This window comes from Thamnophis sirtalis, unplaced genomic scaffold, assembly GCF_051295495.1.
Source record: "Thamnophis sirtalis isolate CommonGarterSnake01/CBP01778 unplaced genomic scaffold, rThaSir2_p1.2 scaffold_3, whole genome shotgun sequence".
NCBI classification, from domain to species: domain Eukaryota; kingdom Metazoa; phylum Chordata; class Lepidosauria; order Squamata; family Natricidae; genus Thamnophis; species Thamnophis sirtalis.
Window position 1 is genome coordinate 132,490,513 of NW_028261383.1, and position 24,375 is coordinate 132,514,887.

Below are 24,375 nucleotides of genomic sequence, written 5' to 3' on the forward strand. Positions count from 1 at the left end.
TCCTGTTTGTCTGTCTTTTCTAAAACCTGCCCATTTGTTCTGCATTTCTTGCTTGGACTTTATTTATCTTTGAAAGATCTTAGGAAAACTTTGCTGGCATAAAGAATAAATTCAATAATTCAGCTTTTGCATTTTCTGACATCTTGCTTCTTTGCTTTAGCTATGTAACTGACCTCTTTCAGTCTCTTGACAAAAAAAAAATCTTGTTCCATTAATTGTTGCTACAGATATGTTAGCACTTTAAAGTTGCTGAAGTTAGTTAAAGGATTGTTGGTATTTAGTTTGTGACTGGTACTTTCTTATTTAACAGCCTTTGGTATCATATTTTTTAGTGCCGCTGGATCTTGAGCATATATTCTGCAACGGTTTTAATTATTTAATAATCCTGTTTGTGAATGGTTTCAGCCAGTGGTGAGTTCTTACCGGTTCGGACCGGTTTGGCCGAACAGGCAGTGGTTTGGTGGCCTGGGTCGCTGGAACTGGCAGTGACCCAGGCCTTCCATGCTCCCGAACTCATTCTCTGGGAGGCACTATCTTATTCTTCAGTTCTGCAGATGCGCAGAACAATTTTAATTGTACTGTGCATGCGCGCGCAGCACATATGAAGCATGCATGCGCGAACCGGCAGTAGTGCCTGCTGGAACCCACACCTGGTTTCAGCATATTTCCCATTTTATATTTTATTATATTTTACTAATTTTATAACAACTTTAGGTTGCCTTATAAAGTAAATGCATTAATTTAGCTTCATTGATCCTGTTCCATAGTTGTCCTTGGATATTCCTATGCGAGATGCAAATTTGCCTGTGATTTTTCTGATCATAAGAAAAATCTTTTATTCTAGTTTTATTATTATATTATCCTAATTTCTATTATTCTTGATTGAAATACATTTCCTTGTCCTTGCTTGAAATTGTAAGTCTGTGTTCAGTAATTGCCCTGTTGCCCCAGGCTTTCATCTTCCATTTTTCCATGGCTAGCATGATAGCTTGTTCTGGAAGCTAAATGGATCATTTCTGTTTTGAAATATGTTCACAATGTCTCTCCTTTCTTCCCACTGACCCACAGGTTCATTTGCTGTGTAAGTTAAGCATAATTAAGATATACCCTACATTGATTTTATATTTTGAGTTTATGTTCTTGAGATCATATCTTGCTACCAGTTTTATTTTAATTTTTTAGATTAACTTGTACCAGTAATTTACAGTGTGCTTTAATGTCTGTGCCTGGAAATACCCCAGTTCTATAAAATCTATGTCATTGTACTGTGTTTCCCTGAAAATATGACATACCCCAAAATAACTCCTAGCCTGATTTTTTTGGGGGTAGGCCTAATAATATGCCCTATCCCCAAAATAAGCCCTGGTGAATGGGTCTCTGTGGCCAGCACAGAGGCAGCCCTTCTCTTCCCTGGTCACCTCAGGGCTGCTCAGCCCCTTGGCTGTGGGATCATCTGATCCAGCAAGGGCTGGAAGGTCTATCTCTCGAGGTGCCTGGAATGTTTCCAGCGTACTCTTACTAGCTCCAGCCCTGGCCACAGTGCCAGGAAACCTTGCAGCCGAGGCCAATGTGAGAAATGGCTCCCTTACAGTGCGACTTCTCTGGGCCTTACCTGCCTCAGAAACCAGGGGTCCTGCAGGGATCCTGGCCATGTAAATGCCACCCAAATCCCTGGGTTGTTCACAAGCTGCATAGCCACTCCACCCGCCCACTGCTTCTGGGCTTGTTGAGCACTGTCTGTTCCAAACATAGTGGTGGAGAGGCTTCAGGACAGCACGCTTCTAGCGCATGCCACCCTGGCAAAGATAAAGCAAAAGCAGGCATGGGCCGCAGGGGGTTCCTCCAGTGGCCTCCCCAGTCCTAGTGCTGCTCAGGTTGAGCTTGGCATTTCACTTTCCTGCCTTTTGCAAACCATTGGCTGCACACAAGGAAAGCAGAACCAGCAGAGACCCTGGCTTGTTTCTCTCCCCCAAACCCTGTGTGGGAGTGGCGGCAACACTGTGAAATTTGTCATACCAGCGCAGCCTTTTGGAACAGAACTCTGCATGGCTTGTTGTGGCATTCATGTGTGAACAGCAGCACCGCTGTGAGCTTCATCACACAGGTGCAGGTGGTGTCCTGCTGCTTGCAGCTGAGCCAGTATGTTGAACCTTATGGCAGTGCCACTTGTACATGCAATGACAAAACGAGCCTTGCAACATCCTGCTCCAAGAGGCCGCCGCTGCTCCTGGTTCCAGACGTGGCCTCTCCCTCTTCTTCTCCTCCACTGCGACCTTTCGGACAATGCTGCCGGGAGGGACTTCTTTGCTCGCCACTCCGGCTGCTGCAGCGGCCATGGAGATCTTTTGCCATGCCGGTAGCTTTGCATTTCACCCTGTGACACACGGCCTTCGCAGAAGGAGAGGACGTGGACGGGGAGCCTGCCCTCCCAACTGACGCCAACCCCCCCCCCCCCAGCCACTTCAGACTTTCGGACTTTTTGCATTCTTCCGGGCCCCGCAGGAGAGAAGAGCGAGAGTGAGGAACCTCTCTCTCCCAAACGTTACCGGTCCCAGCCACTTCGAATTTGCGCGAACCGCCCTTGCGGATTTAAGAACTGCATTTTTAGCCTGTTTGCTGAGTGTATGAATGTATGAATGTGAGAGAGTATGTGCCCACTTTTTAACTTAATTAATTTATTATATTATTGTATTGTATTTTAATGATTATTGTGGGGTGTGTATGAGGAGAGTGTCTGCTTAATGTATATGATAGAACCGGGTGTGCGACCTGGAGCCCCTTCCACTGAGTGCAGAAGCAGAAGTGGATGGGGGCCCAGATTCGCCCCCCGTCTTGGAATGAATGGTGCGCGCGGCCTGCCGGGAAGAATGGGGGCCATGGGAGAGAGGTGGGGGTCAACGGGGATTGGGGAGGGTCGAAGCATTTCGGTTACGACCGGGAAGGCAGATATGACGGGAGTTGTAGGGCTAGCCATTACCGGGGAAGAAGGACTCGCTACATCACAGCGATTCCTTGTTCTGGCCCCTCAGGCTCAACTCAAGGACCTGGTGGCAGAGGAGATCAGGCCCTGGTCTCAGGTTGCTGTTGCTAAATGCCAGGTCTGTGGTAAATAAAGCCCCCCTCATCCGGGACTTAATATTAGACGAGGAGGCAAACCTGGCATGTATAACTGAAACCTGTCTGGGCCAAGAGGGAGGAGTCCCCCTCTCAGAAATGTGCCCAGATGGATTCCAGGTGCTCCACCAACCACGACACCAGTTAAGGGGTGGGGGAGTAGCAGTTATCATCCGAAGGTTGTTAGCTCCTCTCAGGATCCCTGCCCCAGAGATTGTGGGGTGTGAGTCTCTCCTCCTGAAGTTGGACCTAGGAGTTCAATTGGGCTTGTTCCTGACATACCTATCTCCCAGCTGCATCACAACAGCCCTGCCTGCGCTCCTAGAGGCGGTAGCCGGGTTGGCGGTGGAGTTCCCCAGACTAATGGTACTGGGGGACTTTAACCTGCCATCACTGGTGAACACTCTGACGGGGCGCAGGAGTTCATGGCTTCCATGACAACCATGGACTTGACCCAAGTAGTTCAGGGTCAAACTCATAGAGCAGGACACACACTCGACCTTGTATTTCTCTCGGGGCAATGGAGACGTGATCTTGAATTAAGGGATCTGTCATGGTCAGATCACTTCTTGCTGAGGCTTGACTTTAGGATGCTACTCCCCCATTGTAGGGAGGTGGAGCCGATTAAGTGGTTCTGCCCCAGGCGCCTGATGGACCCGGAAGGATTTCAGAAGGAGCTTGGAGGGATACCTGACTCCCTTGTCCACAATCCGACAGAGTCCTTGGTCGTGGCCTGGAATGTTGCGGCGGCTGAGACACTGGATCGGATTGCGCCTTTGCGGCCTCTCCACGGCAGTGGATCCAGGAGGGCACCTTGGTTCACCGAGGAACTCCGAGATATGAAGTGCCAAAAGAGATGCCTAGAGCGACGCTGGAGGGATAGTAACTCCAAATCTGACCGAGCACTATTAAGAGCCTTTATCAGGACTTATTTAGTGGCGATACGGGCAGCAAAATGTACACATTTTTCCGCTCTTATTGCGTCCGTGGAATCTCGCCCAGCTGCCCTGTTTAGGGTGACCCACTCCCTCCTGAAAGTGAGGAGGCGGGGGAACTCCTGCAGGGAAGAGCTGAGGAGTTCGTTCAGTTTCTCTCAGATAAAATCACTCAGATTCGGGCAGACCTGGATTCTACTTGGGTAGTACCAGCTGAGATGCCGAGGGAGAGTCTCAGCCAGATTTGCTGGGATGAGTTTGAGTTTGTCACCCCTGAGGAAGTGGACAAGGCCATGGGAGCGATGAGTGCCTCCACCTGTTTACTGGACCCGTGCCCCTCCTGGCTGGTTTCGACCAGCAGAGAGGTAACACAAGGCTGGCGCCAGATGATTACGAATGCATCTTTGCAGGAGAGGTCTTTCCCGCAACCATTAAAGGAAGCGGTGGTAAGACCCCTCCTCAAGAAGCCTTCTCTGGACCCAGCTATTCTTAAGAACTATTGTCCTGTCTCCAACCTTCCTTTTTTAGGGAAGGTTGTTGAGAAGGTGGTGGCGCTTCAACTCCGACGGACCTTGAATGAAGCAGATTATCTAGACTCCTTTCAGTCTGGCTTTAGGCCTGGGTACAGCACAGAAACCGCTTTGGTCGCACTGACCGATGATCTCTGGGGGCCAGGGATAGAGGACATTCATCTATCCTGGTGCTTCTTGACCTCTCAGCGGCCTTCGATACCATCGACCATGGTACCCTTCTGCGACGGCTGGAGGAGGTGGGAGTGAGAGGCACGGTTTTACGGTGGTTCTCCTCTTACCTCTCTGACAGGTCACAGTCGGTGTTGCTCGGGGGCAAAGGTCAACCACTATGCCCCTTAAATGTGGTGTGCCACAGGGTTCGGTCTTGTCCCCCGTCCTATTTAACATCTACATGAAGCCACTGGGTGAGATCATTCGACAGCACGGGGTTGAGTACCATCAGTATGCAGATGATACACAATTGTATCTCTCAGCCCCGTGCCAGCTCAGTGTAGCGGCAGACGTGATGTGCCGATGCCTGGAAGCTGTCAGGATCTGGATGGGGTAAACAAACTCATACTCAGTCCCGACAAGACTGAGTGGCTATGGATGTTGCCCCCCAAGGACAACCTAGACAGTCTATCCTTGATCCTGGGGGGTGAAGACTTACACCCCTTAGATAGGGCCCGCAATTTGTGGATCCTCCTGGATTCACAGCTGACACCAGCTGACACTGGAACACCATTTGTCAGCTGTGACCAGGGGGGCCTTTGCCCAGGTTCACCTGGTGCATCAATTGCGGCCGTACTTGGATCGGGAGGCACTTCAAACGGTCACTCATGCCCTAGTGACCTCAAGGCTGGATTACTGCAACGCGTTCTACATGGGGCTACCCTTGAAAAGTGTTCGGAGACTACAGCTAGTCCAGAATGCAGCCGCGCGAGCGATACTGGGTGTACCTAGGTACACCCACGTTACACCTATCCTCCGCGAGCTACACTGGCTACCTATTGGTCTCCGGATGCAATTCAAGGTGTCGGCTGGTGGCTCCCTGGAGGAGAGCCTTCTCTGTGGCTTCTCTGACCCTTTGGAATGAGCTACCCCCTGAGATCCAGACCCTACCCACTCTCATGGCCTTCAGAAAAGCTGTTAAATCCTGGCTATTCCGGCAGGCTTGGGGCTGTTGACCTCACTGTTGAGGTCCAGCCCCGATCAGAACGAATGTATGTGTGGTGATTTTAAATCTGTCTTTTTTATTTTTTCATTGTTTCTTTTTTCTCTTTTTTGTAAGCCGCCCGGAGTCCCTCGGGATTGGGCGGCCTATAAATCTTATTAATAAAATAAATAAAATAATAATAAATCTTGATCCAGTCTTGGTCGAGACCAAAGAAAAGAAGAAGGCCATACCAGTCCAGCACAAGAAATCCGACAACAGGGTCTCTCCATAGAGACAGGCTGACTCTGGAACGTCTGCTTCCCAGTTCCAGAGACCATATTCCAGGGAGCAAATAGGTACCAGGACAGACAGTCCTTCAGGGACAGGGGCAGACAATAGCCCTATGGCCAGTGACCTTTCCAAGGGGCCAATACCAAACCCTTCTGCAGAGCAATGTGACTGTTGCCCCAACTTGCCGATTGTTGTTTACTGAGTTTTACATACGAAATTATGCCTCAGATCATTTATCATGTAATCATCTTCTGTTTTTCCTCTGTTTATTTAGGGGGGGGGGGAAGCAATTGCAGTTATGTTTTTCTGCCGGCCTAGTTGGTGGTGGCATTGAAAGGGCCATGACAGAAGAAGGGTAGATGTATGTATCTTTTCCTTTCCTCCTTTTCTCTTTTTGCCTGGCTTCCTAACTCTCTTTCTTGGTAGAGAGGACAGCAGTACCTCAAAGAGGGAATGGGAAATATTAAATAACATGATTTTTCCTCTCTTCATCAATGTAGCAGCTGTCTAATACTCTCTTACAGGCCTCCCTTTGAAGGCTTTGAAGTACCTCCATTCACCTTCACAGCATACAAAACAAAGGGATCTGACTAATGAGACATTAATGGACTCTAGAAAGAAAGGATGGACATTCTCCAAACCTCTCCTTTTCTCAATTATATTTCCTGTATGTTTGATAATTTCTTTAATATCATACATTTTCAGGGGGGATTTTAAAAGTCTCAGAATTATTCTTCCGGTCTTCAATGGCACATTGTGAATGGTGAGGAATTATGAGTCAGAGAAAAAGAATGGATTAAGTCGGAAAGGAAAACCTGAATAATGTGACAAAGATGCTTACTTTTTCCTGCTTCCTCTGTTTTTATCTTTTCAGATATTCAGCTTTATGGCATATGATTGCACATAATTTGTAACAAGTTAAAGCATCAAGCACATATTTTTGTTTAATGCTTAAGCCATTAGAAGCTGGTGGTTTATTACAAATATCTGTTCTCTGATAAGTTGAGCAACTTGGAAACATGTGATATTCGCATCAGAAGTGATTTCAGTATTGATTTTCTTATTGTCTAAGGATCTATATACATATAGAGAGAGCATATTTAGAAAACATACTTGAATGGGACTTGTTTCAATGGAATCTTGTTGTGCCATCTGCATTCATTGTTATATGAGGTTCTTTCTGTTGAGCTACTCCAATATTCTCTCTTGGCTACATTTGTTCACAGATTCTCCAATAATTATTTAATGAGTCTTGTGATAAACTGTCAATCTGGAAAGAGGATGTTGCTATAATTGAGGCAATAACATATTCCTAGAGGGACATTTGATTGGGAATTCATTTAGTGGGTTTTAGAAAAAATAATAAAATAAAAAATTAGGCTATTCATAATGACTAACCATTATGGCTGCATTATTACCTCCCGTATTAGAAGTAGCATGACAGTCCAGGTGATGCCACAATGTATTTTTATTTTATTTAGAATACCTAAGTAGCTGTATGAACATCTTGAACATTGTTGCTCTTTCTTGAGTGCTTCTGTAATTGGATGTGTATGTGAAAGTAGGGATGTATGATTTTTCATTACATTTGCATTTTTTTTCTGCTCCCTCCTTTTTCATACATAATTTTCATTACACATAACACAGATACATAGACACAGACACACACACATACATGCAAACTAACTTTAATAGGTAAGAAGGGGTTTTTTTTACATCTTGTTTCAAAGAGTATAAATTAGGTTGGTTTCAATTAAAATGTAACAAAGAAATCTCATATTGATTCCTAGGTAAATATGCATTTTGACTGCTTATTGTACTTATACATGAACTTATTTTTTCTTTCACAGAACTACACTCAATATATCCCGTTATCCATATATGATCTACAAACGTGGATGGGCAGCCCCTCCATTTTTGTGTATGATTGCTCAAATGCTGGCCTTATTGTCAAGTCTTTCAAACAATTTGCCCTGCAGAGGGAGCAGGAACTGGAGGTGAGTGGGGTTTTTTTTTTTTTTTTGAGAATTATATAGCCAAGGTTACAAACATACAGACCAAGGAGGATTATAAAGGTTTCCTCTGATGTGGTGGTGCCTTAAATAAGTAGATTTTCTATGGTGGGAACCTTGGGAGATTGCCTGATGGGGAAAACACGGGCCTTGTTCCTGCAGGGGCTAAACTGCTATGTTTTGGCTTATGTGGTGGTCCTCCAAAGTTTTACATATGATGTCAAACTGGATTTCGTCAAGGGCTGGATCAACACTGTAGTTCTCCTCTGGTGGGGAGGCAGGATGGACACCTCCTGTGGCACCCTGCTGCAGAATGTGCCACATGCGGCCCTCCCACACTCCGTTTTGGCCAGCAGAGTCTGCAGGAAGGTGTTCAGGGTGAAAATGGGACACGGGGGGTACACACGCCCCACTTGTCCCATTTTGGCTGCCAGAGGCACTGCAGGCTGGTCCTGTGCTATTTCCAGACCAGCACCACAGGCTAGTTTTAAGCACCCCTGATTTAGTAGCTTGCATGAAAAAGGACACTGAGAATTGCTCATGTTATAGATTGGTGGGAAATCGCAGAAGAAGATCTAATGTTTTCTGTCTTGTTTAGAATTGGTTTCATAAAAAAAAAGCAGATGACTGGCAACAAATCATGGCAATTTGAAGCTAATTTGGAAAAAGCCTTGCCATTCCAATTTAGTCTGTTTTGCCATCCAAGGGTACAGACACTATTAAAACTGTTAATTAAATTGTAACATTTAATAGAATCAGTGTATACTCTTAGAGCTTTTCAACTGAAATTACGACAGTAATGGTAAAGATCTTTATTAGTTACTTATACTACACTTTAGGACTTCCAAGTGATCTATTCCTGCCACTTTTTCTTGTAGTCAGTGTCAGTATTAGCTCTACTCTCCAGACAGAATATGACAGAATATCAGTCATTAATCTAAATGCTTTGTAAGACGTACAAAAAAGAAACTTGCTTTTGTTACCCTTAATTCTGCAGAACTGAGAAGTACCTTAGTGTTAATAAAAGAGGACATTGTGTGATTTCTTAAATTTATTGCTGCAAATGAGGCTAGTAAACAAAACCCTTTTCACTTCTGCCATGTGAAACTGAATCTGATCTGATACATTTAATCAACTGCAGAATGAGAAAGTTGTCTAAGATGTGTTCTTATTTTATGTTGTTCTGCCTTTTGAACTTCATTTTAAAAGCAAACAGCTAAGCATATTATATTGAAACACAGTTCTGATTAACAAAGCCATTTTTAAATTTTTATTGAAGCAAGTCAAGCAATAAAAACTGTTGCATTGCATAGCTGGAATGTAGAAATCATGCAAATAACCCCGTTATGCAGATAAGTGCAAATTATTTTCCAGCTCATAGAAATGTGCTAGCCTTGTGTGTACATGTATCATAGTTCTGTAAAGTAACTTTAACTGTAGCTCTGGCAAAATCTTAATGCTCTTTAATTGTTGCAAAACTGTACTAGCGGCATAGTTACTAGCAGCATAGTGTAGTTTGACATTCTAGCTGTCACACAAAATGATCTTGCTGCTGGCTGCTCATTTCTTAACCTGTGAAATTAGAATGCAAAAGATTGTATTACTTTCTAGGGTAATGCAGAGCTGTAGGCTAGAATTTCAAAAATGAATATTCCTAAATTCAGTATTTATTACCGCTCCTCTCTAAAGGTTCTCTCTATTTCTTCTAATTGTGATCCTCCCTTTTTCATCTGTCAGGATTGCTTTGTATCCAGTGGTTGTCTCTCCGCTTCTATCCAGCATAACATCAGGTTTAATTATTTGCTCTGAATTAAAGTTGTAGCTGAATGGGAAGGTGTCTCAGTCTGAGGTCTGACTTAGACTCAAAGACTTCAAAGAATTTCCACATCCATAATTCTTTCTGAAAGACATATGGCTGGCTTCTGTGCTATCTTACCTAAGCATCTCCATCTCAATCTCTCTGGCGCTGCTTCTCAGCAGCAGCCATTTTAATCTTGGCAACAGGAAGACAAAAGCTGTGATACCTTGAAAACTAATGCAAAGTCATAGATGTTGTTGATGAAAGATAAAGTTGCAAAGCTTGCTGGAGACCTCACAGCAACTCTAAGGCAAAACAGAGAGCTTAATCTGAATTTCATGCTTGCTGTGGTAATCACAAGCCAGCTTCTTTTTAAAGATCATAAGTCATCTTAAATCCTTAAAAATGTTTTAATTATGTCTTTCTCTGAGTTAATTTTGAAAATACGTTTTAGGTACGTACAGTGACACATTAAGATTTTGGGTACATGCTGTGAAGGTTCATCGCTTTGAAATAAAAGGAAAGCATGAAAACTGATGGTATTTGATAGACATTTCAGTGTAGAAAGGCAAACGTTATGGACGAAAAAGATGGCTCAGGGTGAGCAGAGCTGATGTGTGTGTAGTTTTAACTGTGCTCCATAAAATTTAGGAAGAATCATGAAGAGACCTAAATTATGCAGCATGGAAATTAGAGCACTTGGTTATTTCAGGATAGACATGCCCAGGGAGTACTGAACCAGGAAGCCTTGTTAACAAAACAATCCCTTGTGTAAATAGGAAGCTCTTTCCTTTTATCCTTTGTTTCTTTTGTCCTTATACAATATTTTGGTGATGGTGGTGCTTGGTAGTAATAATGATGGTGGTAGTGGTGAAGAACTGACAACCTCTCTTGTTTTAGGTGTTGTTCAGGTTCACTGCATTGTATCTGTGAAGCAAAGCATGTGTTCAGTGTGTCAGTATTAGCTCTACTCTCCAGACAGAATATGGATATAGTTCACAAGAGTCAGTGGCCCACTTTGGTCCTCTTAACAGCATGCGTCTGTAATTCTGTCATTAGTTAGAATGTTTTTCCTCCAATCCTTGACTCACCTATCACCCACCCACACAAACGCGCACATCTCTCAAAAATATTCAGTGACCTAGTTATTCTGATTAACATGCCATAGTCTGTTGCAGGACATTATCTCTCACTCATACCTGTATGCAAAGATGCATCGAGTTGGGCTAGAAATGTATCAGCCTGTATGTGGGACTGATATTTACGTATCTTTTCTTACTGTGGGAAGTCCATTTTTTGCTCAGAAATCTCCCCGCAATTGACATGATTCAGATGTCTGGCCATAGATCAGATCATAAGATCACTTTCGAAAGGCTGTTGTTCATCATTCATGTGGTTATGCAATTGGATTTATCCTCTTCCTTCATCTCGGGCTCCCTATCTCTATTCAGAGAGTAGCTTGATACATCTGGCCAGTTTCTACAGGATTTATTCTAATGCAGATAGGAGGAGGATAGACGTAAGTGCATTTCATCCAGCAGCTCATTATACAAATGGAGGAGAGCCAAGAGCAATCCTAGCAAGATCTTTTCTTTGAGGGAGGCAGGGAGGGCGAGGGGAGAGAGGGAAGCAACCAAGCAAGCAGTGAATATTTAGGCATTGCCTGGGTTTTGACCAGCAGACATTCCAATATTCTGCCTACTGAAATAGATGGAACATCATATCTCCATCTAGGTATAAAGTATCAATGATACTTCTAAATTTATGGACCTTGCTACGTAGAATTACTATTTGGCTCCATATAACAAAGGCTCTGAAAATGTATGAGCTTTTGGCAACTTTTTATCAAGCTATAATAACTTTCTTCCAGAGCTTCATAAGTATTTCTGGGGATTTAAGATATGTGGTTTTAAAATCTGTTATGTATTTATTTTTCATAGGAGATGTTATTCAACCTGATAAAAAACATACAGCATTCATTATTTTACAATGTAGTAAGGATTAAACTACTAGCATTTTATGTTTACAAATACATAACATCAACATTAAAAATATGTAGATAAACATACATTAAACATGTATACATGTTTAATGAAAATAGATTTTGATCTTGGAACTATATTTTAAATAGAGAAATGCCATTTTCCCTCCAGAAGGCTTAATGGCATGGACAATTGATTAGACACTTGTTTGAATCAATAGCGTATATTAAAAATTTGAATCTGTTCAGAGTTAATATTGTGGAATACTTACTTGGATAAATATAATCTGAATACTAAAAGAATTAAATCACTACTATTTAGAAATTTAGGAAAATCTATCTATCTATGTATATCCATTTGATGTTATTTTGAATTGTATTTTCTGTTCTAGGTTTGAGTTGCTAGATCAGTGATGGCGAACATTTTCTGCCCCAGTGCCAAAAGGGCACGAACGCGCGATAGCACACGTGTGCATACCCACACCCATAATGCAATGCCCTCCCCTTCACATGCGCGCACAATCCTCTGCGCTCCCCCTGGACATGTGCGCAGGCCTCACTGAAGCCTCTGGACATCTAGAAGGCCCATTCACCATCATTTATTCAATTCTTGATGACCTACACAATGCAGCCATGCTGTTTTCTTGACATGATGTAGAAGTAGCTTTGACTGCCTTCTCTCCAGATTTTTTGGGGAAGGGGAACAAAGAGAGGGAGAGCATTAGATAGATTGCATTTGAAGACAAGGCCTACATTATCACCCAAATTTATAATAATGAGAACAAACTGATTAGCTTTCTAGATCAGTCAAAATGTTTGTTTGTGTGCGCGTGCGTGTGTGCGTGCCTGTGTGTGTGTGTGTGTGTGTGTGTTAAAGCAAGAGTTTTGAGAACCTGTTTTAAAAATAAAAGCTATGATTTATTTCATTTTATATTATGGGTATGAATTCAAACATATGAGCTTCTTGAATGTAGTATCAGCGCTATGGAAAAAAGCTCTTCCTCCTCAGTGCTGGTTGGGAGTGTTTCTTAAGTCTTTAAATCTCACTGGAAATACCTCAATTAGGAAGAAGTCTTCCTCGGCATGAATAATGTCCTTTTGGGACATAAAAGTGCAGAAATGCCAAGTCAGTGTTCTATATATGTTAACTGCCAATTCAGCTATATTTGTATTCTATGATGATTTTTTTTCTCCCTAAAGACAAAAAGTGAAAGCATCTTTTTGTTACTCCATTACAATTACTTTTTCTAATCACTGAGAAGGAATTTCATGGTTTTTTTCTTGATTTAACAGAATCCCAATTAATATTTCAAAGCTCTGTGTAAGGCTCAACAATACCCTGATCATAAACAAAAGGTTTGTGGCAAGCAGTGGCAACCATTTCAGGTACTTTCAGAAAATATCGTTAACAAAATAGTGAGGCAAAATAGTGAAGCTCAGTGTATCCTGTTTGTACTCAAATATAAGAAATGTATCTTTATCATCCAGGAGGCATTTCTCTTGAACTGAAGATGGGATTCAGAACTACCAGTATTTCTGAAAATATAACGTCTCAGTTTATTCACACTAAGTAGCTACTTAAAATAAATAAAAATTTCTTATAATCAAAGGGGTTATAAAGCAGCAGGTATAGTACTTTAGAAACAGCAAATCAGTTTCACAACCAAATTTATTTTTCCCCACCTATTCTTAAGTTTTAACAAAATAGAGAAAAAGAACTATAAGTCAGTTAATTTTGAGAGCAGAGTTAAAGGAATAGATATTTTGTTTCTTGACCCTGAGGTGAGATGTTAGGCTGTGGATACAAGTAGTCCTCGACTTACAACCACAATTGAGCCCCAAATTTCTGTTGCTAAGTGAAACATTTATTAAATGAGTTTGCCCCATTTTACAGCCTTTCTTGCCACAGTTGTTAAGTGAATCACTGTGGTTGTTAAATTAGTCAAACAGTTTTAAGTGAATCTGGGTTCCTCATTGACTTTGCTTGTCAGAAGGTCACAAAAGGAGATCACATGACCCTGGGACATTGCAACCATCATAAATATGAGTCAGTTGCCAAACATCTGAATTTTCATCACACGACCATGGAGATGCTACAGCGGTCATAAGTGTGAAAACTGGTCATAAGTCACTTTTAGTGCCATTGTAACGTTGAATGATCAGTAATCGAATGGTGTGTAAGTCGAGGACTATCTGTATAGTCAAAATACAGTCCCCTCTTTTCTTCTTCTAATGGGATAAGAATTTACTTTAGGACCAATTAACTCCAGAGATTTATATAAGGATGCATTTTGTGGCGTCATTATTGCTCTCTGAGCCTGGTTGTTTGTTTGCAAGCACTTTGCCACCAGACTAAATAAGATCTTCAGTGTTTGAGTGGGATTTGCTTTCCATTTATGTACAGTAGCTTCCTTTGCTGGTGGAAATGTTTTCTCTTTGACAGTTCCTTGATTGGGCTCTTGTTTACTGCTTGTCTGCCTGAGTTGGTAGTTCCTTGATTGTGGCATTGTATACCGCTTGCTTTATTTTTTTGTCTGATGTTAATTGTGATGTTGATTGCTGTTGAGAAAGTGTTTTGGTCTTTTTATTTGCTTTTTGGTTTTATTTTATTGTCTCTTTTGAATCATGTGTAAAGGTTGTGTATCTCTATGGGTCAGTTGATGGCTGATTTGTCTGAGTGCTGAGCTTGCAGGAATTCCCTACCATTTTGGATTTAGCTTGGTCTTGGATGCTCACCATTTCCCAGTTGAAAATCATCCAGGTCATGGATTTAGCTTGGTCTTGGATGCTCACCATTTCCCAGTTGAAAATCATCCAGGTCATGGATGACAAAGGTGCTTTTTCAAGAGGCGAGAAGCAATTGGACTTTCTGTTTTTTCTTTGAGGACATTTCACTTCTTATCCAAGAAGCTTCTTCAGCTCAGAGCTGAAGCTTCTGGGATGAGAAGCGAAATGTCCTCAAAGGGGAAAAAACCAGAAAGTCCAGTTGCTTCTTGAAAAAGCACCTTTGGGGTGCCCAGTTGAAACTATAGTTGAGTCTGTACATGTATTGTAAAATTAAGAACTTTTCATCATGTCTTCTGACTGTTAGTTGGCATTCTTGGATATGCTCTGCTAATATTCTGCCTCTCTGTCTAGTAGTGGCTACATTTTAGATATATATTAGGATACATTTTAGTTGCAGGAACAAATATTTCAGAGTTTGGCCATCATTTCTCAAAGCTAAAAATTATATTAAAGGAGAACAAACAGCCATTATGATTCCTCTATATTAAAGAGAAATATTACTTTGTTTAAGCATACCTGGAAAAGAGTTTGGCAGCATTTGAATTTAAAGGATAATAGAGATAACAAGAAACAAAAGTGAACTGGAACGCACACTGGGACTTTATGCTGGATGTTCAGAGTTTTGATTTTTAGCAAGTCATTGGAAAAGTTTATTTTTCATTTGTTTATTTAGCGAAAGCATATAGTTCTCTTGTCTTTGGAAAATATGAAGTGATTGCTGAATGTGATTAAGTATGGTATGTAAAGGAAATAATGCATATGTGAGAATAGATTGAATGCCTAATGAATGTTTCAGCAATGAATAGGGAATAAGACAAGGATATGTGGTATTCCATTGTCTATTTAATGTATTGATGGATAAATGCATAAGAAATGTTTTGGTTGATGCTGAAACTATATTGGTCAGCCTCAGTGTATATATGTTTCTTTAGTATGCAGACAGTTATTAGCCATCAAGATGGACCTGCCTATATGCTAATGCTCCTTTTTATAAGGTTTTATTAATAGAATATTGCAAATCTGAATGCATTGTCCCCCTCATCCATTTTATAACAAGGTTGTGTTGTTGACTGATAATCCAAATGATTTGCAGCCAGTATTAGATACACTATGTAATGCAGTGAGAATACAGATCTGAAAATTAATGCATCAGAAACTAAAGTAATTATGTTTAACATGGAAAATGGAGTGAACAATTGGAAAATGATGAAAAAGTAAAGCAAGCAAATGAATATGTGTACCATGGTAGAATGTTTATTAATGAGGGGAAAGTGGATAGAAACATTTCAAGACATGCAGTTTGTGGAAGAAAGGCAGTAGGTAGTGTATGGTTTGTTGTGAGGACTGAATGTTTGTTGAAATAAGTAAAAATAACTGTGTATAAGACCATGTTTTTGCTTACTTCGTTATATGTAAGTGAGAATTGGGTAGATCAGAAAAAAAGGGTAAATGGAATGCAGTAGGAATAGTGTTTTAGAAGTGTGGGTGGTAAAATAAGAAATAAGTGAAATATGAGTGGATGTTGAATGAATGTGGGTTGAATATAAAACCGAGTGATCACTACAGAAGAAATATATAAGATCATTTGGTTGCATAAGGAGAACTAAAGTGTAATTCAATATGCAAAATAAATCTATATGGTAGGAATAACTTAATGGTGAGGAAGAGGATGTCTAATCAAGTCCTGGTTGAATGAGGTTAATATGCCAGGCCTAAGGGTAAAGACAACACAGTGAAATCCAATCAAGTTCAGTCCTTTATTTACTCATACCTAATCGAATCTCATCAGACTAAAGCTGTAGCCTGCTAACCTAATAGTTATAACCTGGGATGGGTGGGTTCTAGAGCAGGGGTGTCAAACTCACAGTCCGCGGGCCAGATGTATCACATGCTGGCCACGCCCACCCCCAGTTTAGCGAAGGGGGGAAAAGTCATGATACATCACATGACGACAACGCGACCCTGCGAGTTTGACACCCCTGTTCTAGTGTGTGGCTACCCTGAATCTCTTCCTTTCTTCCCATTCAGTTCAGGACTATGCAGTCTGTTACCTGGGACCCTCTCTGGAATGTGATACCTCCTCCTTGGAAAGTCACAGTTCTATTCCTGACAACTGTATATTTCATCACATGATGTGATTCCCCAGGGAGAGAGAGGTGCACATTTTAAAGAACAAAAAGCAGTACATAAAGTAGTGTAAGCATGAGATGGAAGCAAGAATGTAAGATATAGATAGAAAGGTACTGAGAAATATAATAGATGTTGTCAGTAGAAACTAGTTTTATCTGTGTTTTTTATTTTCTTTTTCTTAGTCTTACTGTTTCCTACTTCTTTTCTGCACAATACATAATGTTTTTTATACCAAAATGGAATTGATAGGTATAAATATTTATATATTAATACAGACAATAGTCTCTCAAGCTATGTCAGCAAAAATTACAATAAATATCTATATTAGATTCCAATCCAGAATCCATTTAACATTTCAAGTGCAGGAGATGAACCAGAAACAAATGAGAAATGAGGGGCTTCTTTACATTCCCAGGATCCAGGTTAGAATCCCATTATGCCAGTCTCCAGCTCTACAGGTTTTTTTTAAAAAAAACCTGTCAGAAGTAATTTGTATTTGCCTGGTTTAACTTAAAAGTCTTATCCACCGGGTGCAAAGATGTTACGTTCCATATTCAAATGATCATGGACTTGAACGTTCATATCTAAGATATCTGCCTTGCCCAAACAATGAAGAAAACTGTGAGATAGTTCTGCCTCAATTGCCACTCCATTACAGGTTCAGGAAAATAGTTGGTGATATTAGGAGAGGAAGAAAGAGGAGAACATGTGCTCTTCTTTGTCATAACAGAAAGAAAAATGGAGCAGTCACACAGGGTCATCATGAACAGGGTAAAATAGCTCTAATGACTCAGTAATTTATTCCTGTGCTAATATGGATTTATATTGGTAATTTTAATTAATAGCTTTGTAATGTTGTAGAATCAAAAGTTTGTGATTGTTTTGCTCCAGTACAATCTTGTGGCCCGCCAGTGGAGCTGACAGCAGATTTGGAAAATGAGGAGGTTGAGGAGGAACATGGGCCAGTCCTGAAATCTGGGGAGGACTCGGATGAATGCTCTGTGTTGGAGGCAGAGATGTGGCCAAAGCCGTCTGACAGATAGCAGCTGCCTTTGGAGTCAGACATCAGTGAGGCAGACAAACAGCTGGAGACTGTTCCCAGTGTGCGCATGCGCAGAGTTGCCATATGAAGGGAACAGCTAAGGAACAAGGGTCGATTTGGGAGTAAAGCCACAGTGGACGGTGAATGGCCCCTCCCATAGGGAATAAAAGAGGAGCGAAAGGGGAGGGGAGTTTGCAGGAGACAATTAGTTCAATACTATAAAGGTAAAGGTTCCCCTCACACATATGTGCTAGTTGTTCCCAACTCTAGGGGACAGTGCTCATCTTCATTTCAAAGCCGAAGAACCAGAACTGTCTGAATAAATCTCGGTGGTCATGTGGCTGGCATGACTAAACTCTGAAGGTGCACGGAACACTCTTACCTTCCCACCAAAGGTGGTCCCTATTTTTCTACTTGCATTTTTAATGGTTTTGAACTGCTAGGTTGGCAGAAGCTCGGACAAGTAATGGGAGCTCACTCCATTACGCGGCGCTAGGAATTCGAACCACCAAACTGCCGATCTTTCTGATTGATAACTGAGTGTCTTAGCCACTGACCCACCGCATCCCACCTATATACTATATCACACACACAAAAAATATGATATACTATATCATATATACCTATAAACAGTTAAATAGAAAATTACATAATAACGAAGTTCGAAGGGGTTTTGGAATTCTTCTAGTCCAAACCCCTTCTCAAGTCGGAAACCTAATACCATTCTGTACAAATGGCCATCCAACTCTTCTTAAAAGCCTCCAGTGATGGAATACCCACAACTGCTGAAGGCAAACTATTCCCCTGGTTAATTGTTCCCATTGACAGGAAAATTTTCCTTATTTCTGTGTTGGATCTCTCTTTGATAAGCTTCCATCCATTATTTTTTGTCCTGTCCTCAGTGCTTTAGAGAATAAATTGACAGTCTCCTTTCTGTGACAGCCCCTCAAATACAATTTATCAAGTATAATTTACCAAATACAGTGTATGTAGATGTTAATTTGTACTAGGTCTTGTGATTTCTGTGTGTTGTATGATGTGAAGTTTTCTATGTCTCTGTACATTAGGGAAATTGATGCAATTTCATATTTTAATACTTCAGACTGTGTTCATAAATTGTTTTAATGTCTTGTGATTGGTGTATAATTTATGGAAAATTGGGGTACAAAACTCTTTCTTTGTTTTACTTCATATTTTCTTTTTTAAAAATAAAGTTTGGTTTTGTTTACTTCTGTGAGTTTTATTTATTTCAGCAATATGCTGCAAAGTTCAACATTGAAAGTATGGTGGGTAACAACAAGCTGTGGACCTTTAAAAAAAAATGATATGTAACCCTATTTACTGTGGCTTGTAAAATTTGGGTTCTTCCTGGGATGGGTTCATACATCCCTGGCTGTTAAACATATGAAGTTATAAGGAATATGACAATGCTAAATAATTTGCCTTTTTCCCTTTCTTGAAGGTTCTACAAGGGTCCCGCTAAAAATGAGTTTTATATTAAATCTGTTCCTGATGGTTTACTTAGTAGCTCATGAAAGCAGAAGGGTTTAATGTTTGTCTTTGAAAATTTGATACAATGTTTGTTTGCTTATTTGCTATAGAATATATATTGCTCAGTCCAGCAAGGCTCAAAGTGGCTTTCAGCAGAAAAAAGTACATGGAAATAAAATTCATAACCAATAGAAAAAGCAATAATGCCCCAAAGAAGAGCCACAACATCCATTCCTTAGACTGAGGTTCCTTTTCACTTTCAATCTATTCCAAAGCTCTCTGGAAAAGCCATATTTTAATGGCTCCAAATAACAATAAGGCAGGAGCCAACAGACTATTGGGAGGAATGCTATTTCAGAGCATGACCTCTGAAGATGCATGCTTTGTAAGAACAGGGGCCAAGAGTGATGCTACTCTCTTCAATATTATTAAATAAACTGAAGCAACTGATAACCCAACAGGTATCCTGTATATGTGCAGATAATTGGCAAGACTGTGATTCCAAAGCAGAACATCATATACTTAGATTTCACACATTTGCCCACTCTTACTGAGAGCTAAAAGCATTATGATATAACTCTTAGTTATCTAATTACTATATATATATATATATTATATATAAGATTTTTTAAACATGTTTTTAACATTTGTAACACAAATACAACATATATATAGAGCCAAGGTGGCGCAGTGGTTAAATGCAGCACTGCAGGCTACTGCTAGATCAGCAGGTCAGCGGTTCAAATCTCACCGGCTCAGGGTTGACTCAGCCTTCCATCCTTCCGAGGTGGGTAAAATGAAGACCCAGATTGTTGGGGGCAATATGCTGACTCTCTGTAAACCGCTTAGAGAGCCTGAAAGGCCTATGAAGCGGTTTATAAGTCTACTGCTATTGCTATTGCTATTGCTATTGCTATTGCTATTGCTATTGCTATATATATATATATATATATATATATATATATATATATATATATATATATATATATATATATATATATATATATATATATATATATATATATATATATCATATTCATTATGTTCAGGGTATGTATGTAAACATATCATAATTCTGGATAACTAAATGAGTTAGTCAGTTGTACAATATTAAAAAAAAACAACTTAGTCTTCCTTTATTTCCCCACATAACTGCATAAATTTAACACTCCGTAATGTCAAAACAAATTTGGAGTTGGGGTGGGGTGAATAGAATGAGAAGAGTATTATAGAACATTGCTTGGACTGTAGATAGAAATACATATCACCTTTAGATATGTTGCTTCTACCCATATCTAGCATTATTTTCTATCTATCACTGCAATTACTTCTATTTTTGGGAAGTACAGTAGAGTTTCTTGTTTTTATTCCTTCTTCGTAGAGAATTAAATGCTACAGAGGGAATGCTTGTCCTTTTAGCTACGTGACTAACTGCTTTTGATCATAACATAACATAAAATCAAATGTATAGTTTTGATTGGTTTTCCATTTTCTACATTGATTAATCTTTGCCATTACAGTCTAGACGAAGATTGCACTAGGTGTCGGTGGTATGCTGCGTTTTCCTAATCTGTCAACTGTTCAAAAGAAGGAATTGTTTTGGTTTAGGTGTGTTAACACATTGACATGAAAAATGAGAAATCATTAAGACACTAAGCCAAAACAACACCAAAGGAAGCTCTTGACAATAACAATACCTGCTAAAATCACCACCAATTAAGTAGGCTGTATCATAATTTGACAGTCATTTTACAAAAGTGTGTAAATTAAAAAAAGGAGCTTAACTGATCTCTAAAGTAAACAGCATGAAATAAAAATATAACAGTCATTAAGCACATTTCAGGCATAAATTGGTTTTCTTTAGTGATGGGGAAATCTAAAAAAAAATGGGAATCCAAGACACTGCAAATATGATAGAAACACAATACCCAGCAATGCTTAATCAAGAGACAAATGTGAAGTTCCTCAATTTGTGGAAATAATATATGCATGTACTTTCCAAAAGCTTTGGAGAGTCCTTCAGCAAAGGGTCCAAAGTTAACAGAACTGAGGTCTGTTACCTGGGACCCTCTCCTAATTCTGATACCAGAACTAATTCTCTTTTGATATAATATGTATAACATAAAGGTTAAGCAGTTCCCCATGGAGAGATGTAAGAACTCAGAACATATATTAATATTAGCATTTTAAAGTTATTAATTATGGTTAGAAGTTAGGTGGATAAGGATGGAGATTGGAGAAGTATAAAATGCATATTGAAAAACATGTTTTATAATTACTGATAGAATCTGAGACAACAGTGAGTTATGAAGAAAGAATCTTAAAGCTGTTGGTAGTTGAAATTGAAATGTCTCACTGATATTACAAATTAATAAGAAATCCAGTAAAAAACAAAAGGTAGCAAAATTATAACATTAAAATCAAGATGATACTAACATCTATGGCTTCCAAGGGAGATTAAGGAAAGAATACTGTCAGTGATAATTACTTCTAATTAGATAATTAGAATAATTGCATTTCCTTTTGTTGTATGTAGCATTAGACTATAAGAAAAAATGTAATCCTGCATCCTTATATCTAAGTCTACAAAATTAAGCTTGTCCTGGCAAATGGAAAACTGTCCAAATAAAATTAAAGACAGTTTGGAAAGCTATCAGCATAAGAACACGGACTGTCCAGATTGTTGAGTTTATTAAAATTGTTGATTCTGTACTATCAGCAAATGCTTTCCTTCTGTCAAAAACAGCATTGACACAGATAACTAATTCTGAATGTTTCTTAATAATTCCTTATGTACAGAGCATAGTTTAGGGGGGAGAGGAAAATGATTCAGAAGTATTTCCCCTTATAGTGAGCAATTAACTTGAATTGATGTTAAGGTAGTGTATATGAGAATAGTCTTAAAAGGGTAGTGATGAGTTCTTACTGATCCCTTCCTTGTCCCTAATATGTAATTGAGAAAATTTAAAAGCTAAGTATTTGTAGTTGTATTAGTATTGAATTTTGGACGCTTCTCCTTAATATGTAATTAAGTAAATTTAAAAACTTAAATGTAAGTAGTTGTTATTGGCTTTTGGAAGTTTATAATGATGCCAAAAGAAGAAGAATATAATTGATTATTGCAATATTTGTGGCATAGAAAGAATCTTTTATTATAACAAATGTGATTTTGGTTACTAGAAAGGCATATATTTTTCATGAAATGTATTGCCCAATGTATTTAAATTCCCAGGAACCATGAAAATCAGAATTGAAAAACTACCCACTCTTGTTTGATTCAAGAGTCAAATAATGCTAAAATAAAACAATGTGGCATATTTATATCATCTGCAGGGTGCAAATTAGCTTACAATATGGGACAAACTAATTATGTCCATAGTTTTATGATTTCTTCTTGAAAAGTAAAATATTTATGTTTATGTATAAGCTGTTCTTGTTTCAGATTAGTACTGGTTGTAATCTGCTTTCTCTATCAGTATTCTAAACTTCAACTTGATAAGAATAACTGTGCTGGAAAAATAATTGCACACCTTGAAATGTTATTTACATTTTACGTTTCTGAGGAATAAATATACATAATGTTCTACTGACTACTGACCCTTTTGTCATTTCCTTAATACTGTTTGTCATTCCATTATGCTAATACACATTAAAACTATATATTAATGGAAATCAGTACACCAAATTATGTTCTTTATTGGTCATTTGGGTTATACTTGCTACAGTGCATAAGTATTTGTCTGTATTGTTCTCTGTTTTTGCCTAAAGCAAAGAAAGAAATGTTCAACTACGTTACAGTTGATCTGCCAGCCTTCTTTCTTAGTTTCTAATATTGCACACCCTTCTCTGCTTGCATCTTCCATAATCTTATATTATATAATATATGCCTTGTTAAATGAGTGTTTCTGGTTTTAAAAAATGACATTACAAACTGATCACATTGTGGTGTGCAATCCCTCTTGAAATACTTCCAGCATTTCCAAAAAAGACAATTTTAAACATGACCCAATTCTTTTAGGTTTGAAAGAGGATGTTTCAAATTTGGAATAGTTTGAATACTTTGCACACTGTTATTACAATCTTCAGGTGCTGTTAGCATAGGTTATTTCTCAGTTGATGTTTAATAAGTGTAATATTTTTCTATTGCTGTTTTGGCATAGATTTGCACTCATAACTTGGTAGTGCGGGTATCATAAAAAACCATGGAAGCAATTTCCTCCTGGGAGCAGATTCAATAGATTGACTTATTTTGGTTTATCTTGCAGAGATAAAATTTAATTGCTTGCAACAGTTGAAGAACTTAATGCAATGGTCAGAAATTTAACTCTTCACAGGCTAGCTGCCATTACTAGTCCTAAATTCAATCTCGGTAGTCATATATCCCCTGAGGAAAATAGATACAGTGTATGACTATACAGAAGTAAGCAAAAAGAACATAATTGAAGTTCAGTACGTTTTACTGTCAGATACAATTGCATTCCAAAGTTGAGACATCTTTGGTCAAATTTTCTATTTTAATTAATCCTTAAGTGTGGGACCCCCCCAAAAAAAGCAAGGATAAAGCCTCTAAAGCTATTATTTCTGCTATAGAATATATTATAAATTACTGCATGAAAGTAAATCTAAACTTCTGCATGTGCCATGTTATTATTTTTAAATGGATTTTATAGATCAGCGCCGCTGCCCCAACCTTTAGGGCACTTTCAATGAAGAGGTTTTCTTGTGGACTAGATGCGGCCTGGTTTCATGTGCTGTCTGCATCCCATGAATGGGTCTTCACTTATTTGCGCAGCCTGGTTTCTGGCATGCTGTGGATTGGTGTCGGTCCATGGACCGGGGTTTGAGAACCCCTGCATGTAAATAGAAAGTATATATTCAGATTTGCAGAAAGCTGTTTAACATTGAATCATATAGAATTTTGTCATCTTCAATTGATGGAAGGATTATTGAAGTATGTAATTTGACCATGAGTGCCTAAAGTTTTACATGCAGCTGTAATTTTGTTAATAAATAATTTATTGAATAATTCTCCAGACCACTTCAAGTATGCTATCATTGACAACAATATACATTGGTATCTTGGTACTCATCATTAATTGGTATCAGGAGGGAACAATGAGTGCCAA

General features: G+C 39.5%; 1 protein-coding gene across 2 annotated transcripts in view; it reads left to right on the top strand.

Annotated features, from left to right (window-relative positions):
* Positions 1–24,375, top strand: part of RPTOR (regulatory associated protein of MTOR complex 1) — a 427,126-nt gene that overhangs the window by 150,569 nt on the left and 252,182 nt on the right. For both annotated transcript variants that reach the window (XM_087710142.1, XM_087710143.1), the window contains exon 5: positions 7,859–8,005. In XM_087710142.1, coding sequence (XP_087566268.1) covers positions 7,859–8,005 — 147 coding nt within the window. The remainder of the gene's footprint in view (positions 1–7,858; positions 8,006–24,375) is intronic.